Raw genomic sequence first — 8,506 nt, 5'->3', positions numbered from 1 at the left:
GTCACGCAACGTCCCAACCCATCAAATACTTAACCCCGTTAAGCCAATTTAATGGCAAAGCCCAATTGACTCAAATTAACATTTTTTAAGACTAAATTTGAGAATCCAATAAAACGGCATCTAACTCGGAAAAACTCACAAAAATAGGTACAAAAGGTTTAACCTTATTTTTATCTTAATGGAAGAATAAAAATGACATTTTGCTCAAATATATTTAATCAATATCTATTCAAACGTAAAAGTATCTTTAAATTGTAATTATAGTTACATATGTGTTAATAAAAACGTATATTCTTGTTAAATTATTAAATCTTATATAAATATTATTAGTTTTATATGAATTGAGAATTAATTCATTAAATTTTACGGAAACATTTTTTTATTATCTATATATATATATATATATATATATATATATATATATATATATATATATATATATATATATATATATATGGTTTTCTAATTTATTAAGGTCCTTTTTTTAGTTGGTACATTTTAGCAAAGTATACCAAGTTTTAAGTTACAAAAAGTTTCCATTTAAAAAAATATACTTTAAATCCAAGGGTATTTTAATAATTTTAAAATTTAATTTAAAGTAAAAAAAAATAAAGTAATAACTGACTTTAGGAATATTTTTAATTATAATACTTTTAGGAATATATAATTTTTAGAAATATATAATTTTCAGAAATGAATGTGATTAAATAAAATAAATAAGACTTTTTATTATAATTTTTGGCATACAGCATTCGTGTAGTAGGTGATTCAATGTAAAACCTTGTTAAAATGTGAGATTAGAAATGCACTTTGAGAAAAAAAAACCTAGTAGGGTGTTTGGCTTACAAGTTGTTATAAACACATGCTTTTAATATCATAACACCAAATATAATATATGCTATTTAACCTTTTCATTTATTTCCATTTAGAGAGTAAATAGAAAAAAACATGCATCTAGTAACAAACATATAGAAAAACTTTTTCATTTATATTTAACTAAGGTTACAAAGAGCTTATTAAGGAAAGATATTAAATTACACAAAATAAAAGCTGATTGTAAAATAAAATTAAAAGAAAAAAATATAAATAAGGATAGCACCTTAGAGGAGATCCATGAAATAATAACCATTACTTTTAACAAAAAGAAAATATGTTATTAAAAATGTAAATAAAATTTGTAAAAGAAATATGTTAGCAAGATGTTGCGGGTAGATGACATTAATGATCCACTCATTTTTAAAAAATAACTAATACAAGTGGTGTAACATCCCCAAAATATACGACATGGGTATATAATAAAGACGTCATTCAGTTATAATATTGGAAAGCAGTTAGAGGCATATGACAGACTATATCAGTTACAGTCATCCAAAATAAGATCAGATTCGGTCTCTCAAACATAAAGAACCACTGGAAAGTTTCATCCGAATATTTATACTCATCAAGATTCTAAATAAACTAAGTTGCTGCATCACCCTCTTCCAGCGCTTGCTCCACAGACACCTCTTCTTCGTCTGCTCACATCCAATTGGATGATCATTACAAAAGAAAACAAACACATGCAACACATACAATGCAAGGGTGAGCTAGTTTTTCAAACAAGCATACTATATTAGAGCAAACAATTCATCAAATAAATACCTTAAGCCAAGCAAGTTAAATCATACCAAGAACATGTTATAAACTAGACTTCACTCGTCCGGACTTAGAATGACTACCGAGCTATGGCGGGTTATGCACTCGTGGTGGCTCATGAAACTTGGGTTCCCCACCCTACCACACTCACGAGGTTAACCTGTTCCGGGCCTTCAGGCATACTAGAAGCCCCCAAGAATAAGACCTCCTGCTACTCCTCACCACATGGTTCAATCATCTCTACTTGAGAACGAAAGACCATTAGAGCGTCAAGATAACCCCCAAGACTGAGCTTCCCTGTAGATCATTCTAAACACTACTGCACCACCATGAGTCTTCTCCTTGAAGATCATGGAATTACGTCAATCCACCATACTCTTAACCACATATCCTTTTTCTTTAACCATACATCACATGTTGAAGGTTCTCATACAATATAATATGTTTCTACAGATATTTCACCACCAATGTAACCACCACTTAACCAATCATACAACAAGAATATATATTAATCTACTGTTCATCAGCACTTCTCGCACATTGCATACTATCCGCAAGGCGGGACAGGATCCTCTCGCATAGCACAACTTAATTCGCATAGCGGATTAAGTTGCAACATGCATCAGACCCCAAACCTCTCGCATAGCGCACCCAGGTCGCTATGCGAGAACCCAAACAGAGACCAACCTCCCCAGAGCTCTCGCTATGCGCCCCACTCGCCCTTCGAATTAAATGGGCAGTGATCCTAGACCACCACCAGTCACATAGCGACAGGATTCGCCATGACGAATCCATAAACAGTGAGCAGCACCCTCTGGAAATTCGCACAGCGCACCAGCTCGCACAGCGAATTTCCAAGACAGTGAGCACCCTCTATAGGGTCTTGCTATGCGAGACAGCTCGCATAGCGAGTCTACATAATCCGCATGATGCAGATTCTACATAATTATGCAACTCACACATCCTTTACCAATTTTAGTTATTTTCCCCAACTTCTAATCCTCCTAATTCTTGTGTCACACCTAATTAAGCTTGTCTAGATGATTATAAACGTTCTTAGCATCATTCTAAAGTGATTACTATTTAAATTTTCAACTTAATTTCTCAGTTCATTAATCCAGGGACCCAATTTTGATTCTACCATTTTGAACATGACTTTACTCATTTTTATGATTCTAACTTGTTCTAATTGACTCATACAAACTAGCCTCACTGTCCAATTACACTCAAGACCACCTATGCTGAAACTCCCTACCTCAGCTCGTCTCAAAGGACCAAACACAATACTCTCTCAACCTCTTACTCCTCTAACAAAACTAACACATGATTTCTAGCTCAACCACATCATCCTAACCCAATTGGTCATCGGAGAAGAATCAGATGTCTGAACGCATCAGTCTCACTTTCGACGCCAGCACATATGACTAGTCACAACTGACTGGACCAGGCCAAGGCTGCTCTATGATCAGGTATGTGCCAACTCAGGTTTTTAAGATTCTTCTATCCTACCAACACAGTACTCTCAACAAGTCCCAAGTTATTTATCTAAGTCATCCAAACTGTCTTAAGGTGTTTTAGACTCCAATTTTCCAATTTCCCTATTTCACTTCCCTTTACAGAAAGCTAAAACAGTACCCGTACAGTTAATTATTATTCCTTTTTACGTTATTATAGAATTCTCATTCCCAAACCTCTCCACCAAACTCACTTACAGCCAACCAACTCATCCAAGTCCAATAATCATCAGTATACCATGGTCACACAAATTTCACATATTCACCAATACAAATCAACATGCTCACCACAGAATATAATTCAACAGTAATAAATCACAAATTATCAAGCATACACACCATACAGTTCAAACAAAATATAACTAGCTCCCCTTACCTGGAAGTCAAACAATATATTCAACTAGAGTACCCTAGCCGTGCCCCTCACAGTGAGAACCCAACAGTGCCCTATAACGACCTAATTGGTGAAGAAAACACCTCTTAAAGCTAGAACCGACAGGGAATCAAAAGGAAGTATTAGCCAGCTGCATGCAACCAATAAAGTTGCATGCCCTAGATTCAAGAAAATGGAAAAACCGACTTACCCGTTCAAATCAGAATTTTAATCGGATGAATGGGAAGCTCTCAACTCCGTGAGCGAAAGCACACCACCTATTTGAAATTCCAACGGTGGAAAGTGGTGGAAAGGTATAGAGAAGTCAGAGCAAGAATAGGGAAATGGAACTGAGTTTAGAGAGAGAAAGAGGAAAAGTAGAATGAATAATCTGAGTTTGGGGAAAAGACCCTTGCTAAGGTCAGGTTCCCTTAGTCTGGGCCTGGCTGCCCCCAACTAGGGCCCAATAGCCCCTTTTTATTTACAAGCCCTTACATTCTCCCCAACAATTAAAATTTTCGTCCCAAAAAATTAGACTTACCAGAAAATAGATAAGGATGAGACTCTCTCATATGTTCCTCCAATTCCCAGGTTGAGTCACCCGTTCTATTATCCCAGATGACTTTGACCAAACTCACGGTTTTACCTCTAAGCCACTTGTTCTGGCTCCCCTCAATTCTGACTGGTTGTACCTCCATGGTTAGATCTTCTCTGACACTGACATCTTCAGCTTCTAGTACATGAGATGGATTCGGTACATATTTCCTAAGCTGTGAGACGTGAAAAACTGGATGAAGGTTAGCCAGCCGGGGTGGCATGGCTATCTCATAAGCTACCGGTCCTATGCGCCGTGAAATCTGGTAAGGACCAAGATACCTAGGAGATAGTTTCCTAGCACGAATGGCTCTTCCTATGCCAGTAGTAGGAGTCACTCGCAGGAACACATGATCCCCAACTTCAAACTCCAATAGCCTGAGCCTCCGATCAGCATAGGACTTCTGCCTATTCTGAGATGCCCGCATTCTCTCCTGTATAAGCTTCACCTTTTTCGTAGTCTGTTGAACTAACTCTGGTCCGGTCAACACTGCTTCTCCATCCTGAAACCAACAGAGAGGTGTTCTGCAGCGCCTCCCATATAATGCTTCAAACGGTGCCATACTGATGCTGGCCTGATAACTATTGTTGTAGGTGAATTCCACCAACGACAACACCTCATCCCAAGCACCCAAGTGATCCAAGACACACGTCCTTAGCAAGTCTTCTAGTGACTGGATCGTCCTCTCTAACTGACCATCTGTCTGGGGGTGGTAAGCTGAGCTCATATGCAATCTGCTGCCCATTTCACTTTGAAGCGTCTGCCAGAATCTAGAAGTGAAGCGCGGATCTCTATCGGATATGATGCTAGAAGGAATGCTGTGTAGTCTCACAATCTCATTGATATACAGTTGAGCCAACTTCACCATAGACATCCTTAAATTGATTTCCAAGAAATGAGCACTCTTGGTCAACCTATCCACAATTACCGAAATAGCATCATGACCTCTAACCGTGCGTGGTAAATGGGTAACGAAGTCCATGGCTATGCTATCCCATTTCCATTCCGGAATCTCCAACTGTTGCAATAAGCCTCCCGGTCTCTGATGCTCCACCTTAGCCTTCTGACAAGTTAGACAAGAGGCCACAAACTGGGCTACATTGTTCTTCATACCCGACCACCAGAAAGACTTCTTAAGGTCTTGGTACATCTTAGTCATGCCTGGATGCATGCTAAAACGACTTTGGTGTCCTTCTTCTAGTATTAATTTCTTTAATTCCCCATCATTAGGAACACACGTCCGACCTCTGAACCTCAAGAGACCATCCGTCCCTGTGTTGATGTCCTTTCCTTTATCAGTGCCAATTAAAGCCACTGCCTTCTGAAGTTCGGTATCAGATAACTGACCCTCTTTAACACGTTCAATCATACTACTGGATACTACCAATCTACTGCATCTGATGACGTTAGGCTCTAATTCAACCTGCAATCTCAAATCTCTAAGCTCTTCCACTAACTCCAACTCTCTAATCATTAACGAAGCCATGTGCACCGTCTTTCTTCTCAAAGCGTCAGCTACTACATTAGCTTTCCCAGGGTGGTATAAAAGATCAAAGTCATAATCCTTGAGGAACTCCATCCATCTCCTTTGTCTCATATTCAGCTCTTTCTGATCAAAGAGGTATTTTAAACTCTTGTGATCACTATAGACTTGAAATTGTGCCCCATACAAGTAGTGCCTCCAAATCTTCAAAGCGAAAACTACAGCGGCTAGCTCTAAGTCATGAGTGGGATAATTTTTCTCATGTACTTTGAGCTGTCTTGAGGCATACGCGACCACTCCCTTCTCTTGCATCAGTACGCATCCTAATCCTTGATAAGAGGCGTCACAGAAAACCTCAAAAGGTTTCCCTGTGTCAGGAATCACCAATACTGGAGCACTAGTCATTTTCTGCTTTAGTTCTTGAAAGTTGACTTCGCACTTGTCAGTCCACACAAAAGGCTTATCTTTTCTGGTCAATTGCGTCAACGGCGCTACTATCTTAGCAAAGTTTTCGATAAAGCAGCGATAGTAGCCCGCCAAACCCACAAAACTCCTCACCTCTGTAACAGTCTTAGGTCTCTCCCACTGAAGTACCGCTTGCACCTTAGCGGGATCCACAGCGATTCCACTAGCAAAAATGACATGCCCCAGAAATTGAACCTCTTTCATTCAGAACTCACACTTGGACAGTTTGGCGTAAAGCTTCCTTTCTCTTAATATTCCAAGCACCGTCCTAAGGTGATCTTCATGTTCATCCCGAGTCTTAGAGTAAACTAGTATATCGTCTATGAAGACAACTACGAATTTATCTAAGAACGGTCTGAATATCCTATTCATGTAATCCATAAAGATGGCTGAAGCATTAGTCTCACCAAAAGGCATAACCACATACTCATAGTGGCCATATCTAGATCTGAAAGTCGTCTTCTGTACATCATCAGCTTTTACCAAAATTTGATGGTAGCCCGACCTCAGATCAATCTTCGAGAATACGGTAGCTCCGTGTAGTTGATCCATCAAATCATCTATCCTCAGCAATGGATACTTATTCTTGATTGTCAACTTATTAAGTTGTCGGTAGTCCACTCACAGTCTAGAACTACCATCCTTCTTCTTCACTAGTAGTACTGGGGCACCCCACGGTGAAACACTTGGCTTGATAAATTGCTTCTCTAGTAACTCTTCAATCTGATTCTTCAGTTCAGCCAATTCAGCCGGAGCCATCCGATATGGAGCTATAGACACCGGTCCTGCACCTGGCACTAGGTCTATAGAGAACTCGACCTCACGTGGGAGAGGTAAGCCCTGCACTTCTTTAGGGAATACATCTAAGAAGTCATTCACAATCTTAAGGTCGACGCTTTGGCTCCCATGCGCTGAAGAGATGGAGTCAAGGGTTCCTTCCATGTGAAACAGGATTAGGAAACAGCTAGCACCCTCAAAGATGTCTTGCCTCAACACACCGAGTGATAACGATAGGTCTTCATCTTCATTGGGAAACACTAACCTTTTCCCACCGCAATCTAAGAGAATACGATTGGCGGCTAACCAATCCATTCCCAGAATTACCTCTAGCCCTTGCAAAGGCAGAAAAATAAGGTTCACTCTGAACCTGCGCCCCTCGACCTCAATAGGACATCTGGAGCACACATTAGACGTCCTGACTAACCCAGCAGCTGGTGTAGACACCACCAGATCGCACGGAAGCTCTCTGAGTACTAAACCCAGCCTCTCCACACAAGCCTCCGACACAAATGAATGTGTCGCCCCCGAATCAAACAGTGTCACGCAAGAAACTCCGGATAATAAGCAACTGCTAACAATGAGATTACCTACGCTGGCTGCCTCGGCTCCGGTCAATGCATACACTCTCCGAGCCGCCTGTGGTTGGTTACCACCCATCTGAATAGACCTTCCAGCCTGATGGGACTGGGATCCTGCCCTCCTGGTCATAGGACAGTCTCGAGCATAATGGTCGTCCCGTCTACAGATATTGCACCTCTTGAACCCCGCCAACTAAGGACAAACAGCCTGAAGGTGTGGCTCCCCACACAAAAAGCATCTCACGGGGCTGGCAAAACTAGATTGCCCTGATGACTGGGAGGAAGAACCCCTGGACCCAGAAGAAGTAGGCCTAGAGAAAGGAGTCTTCCTAGAATTAGAGCCACCTTGAGATACTACTGGCCCTCCAACCCTCAGTGGTTGGATCTGCTGACTCTGAGACCCCTCTTCTTCTTTCTTAGTTTTCTCCATGTCACGGGCCATTTCCACCAAAGCAGGAAACTCCCTGAGGCGCAATCCCTTCACCAGTAGTTTTATATCTCCCTTGAGGCCGTTCTCAAACTTTCTACACCTCCACTCTTCACTTACAGTCATGGTGTTAAAACGAAGTAGGTGTTTGAAGCGATCTGCATACTCCGATACTGTCTTGTTACCCTGAACCAACTCAAGTAACTCTACTTCCTTTGCAAATCTAACGCTGTCCGGGAAGTACCCCGTGTACAAGCTGGTCTTTAACAATTCCCAAGTTATAGGAGTTCCACTCCCTTCAAGAACCATCTTCATACTGCTCCACCAGTGATCTGCTTCTCTAGTTAGCAAGTACTCGGTATAGGCCAACTTGTTCTCATCTGGACACCTCTTGGCATGGTAAATTCTTTCCATGTCTCGGAACTAGTGATCAACTTCATTTGGGCTACACTTCCCATCAAACCTCGCTGGATGGTGTTGCAGAAAGCTTTTCAGACTCCATTCTGGAACCGGACCCGCAGATGAAGACGCGGCTGCAGCGGTCCTACCACCAGCCATCATATCCATCAACTGTCTCTAGGTGGTATTGACCGACGCTCTGGCGTTCTCAACAGACACTCTTGCAACTTCCAGATTCTGCAAGGCAATGGTGTTTT

General features: G+C 40.9%; 2 protein-coding genes across 2 annotated transcripts; both read right to left on the bottom strand.

Annotated features, from left to right (window-relative positions):
- Positions 1-6,686: 6,686 nt before the first annotated feature.
- Positions 6,687-7,553, bottom strand: LOC108327368 (uncharacterized). Its single transcript, XM_017561082.1, has one exon. The coding sequence runs from the start codon at positions 7,551-7,553 to the stop codon at positions 6,687-6,689; it is 867 nt and encodes a 288-aa protein (XP_017416571.1).
- A 63-nt stretch (positions 7,554-7,616) lies between these two features.
- On the bottom strand, positions 7,617-8,264 carry LOC108327367 (uncharacterized). The gene has a single exon (XM_017561081.1). It carries the CDS (start codon positions 8,262-8,264, stop codon positions 7,617-7,619), a length of 648 nt encoding a protein of 215 aa, XP_017416570.1.
- Positions 8,265-8,506: the final 242 nt, after the last annotated feature.

Source organism: Vigna angularis, chromosome 2 (assembly GCF_016808095.1).
Source record: "Vigna angularis cultivar LongXiaoDou No.4 chromosome 2, ASM1680809v1, whole genome shotgun sequence".
NCBI lineage: Eukaryota > Viridiplantae > Streptophyta > Magnoliopsida > Fabales > Fabaceae > Vigna > Vigna angularis.
The sequence above is the reverse complement of the archived record's forward strand: the minus strand, read 5'-3'. Positions and strand labels throughout refer to the sequence as shown.

Bases quoted from the DNA above. Each gene is read 5' to 3' on its own strand.
- LOC108327367 (XM_017561081.1), bottom strand. From the start codon at position 8,264: ATGGAAAGAATTTACCATGCCAAGAGGTGTCCAGATGAGAACAAGTTG.
- LOC108327368 (XM_017561082.1), bottom strand. From the start codon at position 7,553: ATGACCAGGAGGGCAGGATCCCAGTCCCATCAGGCTGGAAGGTCTATT.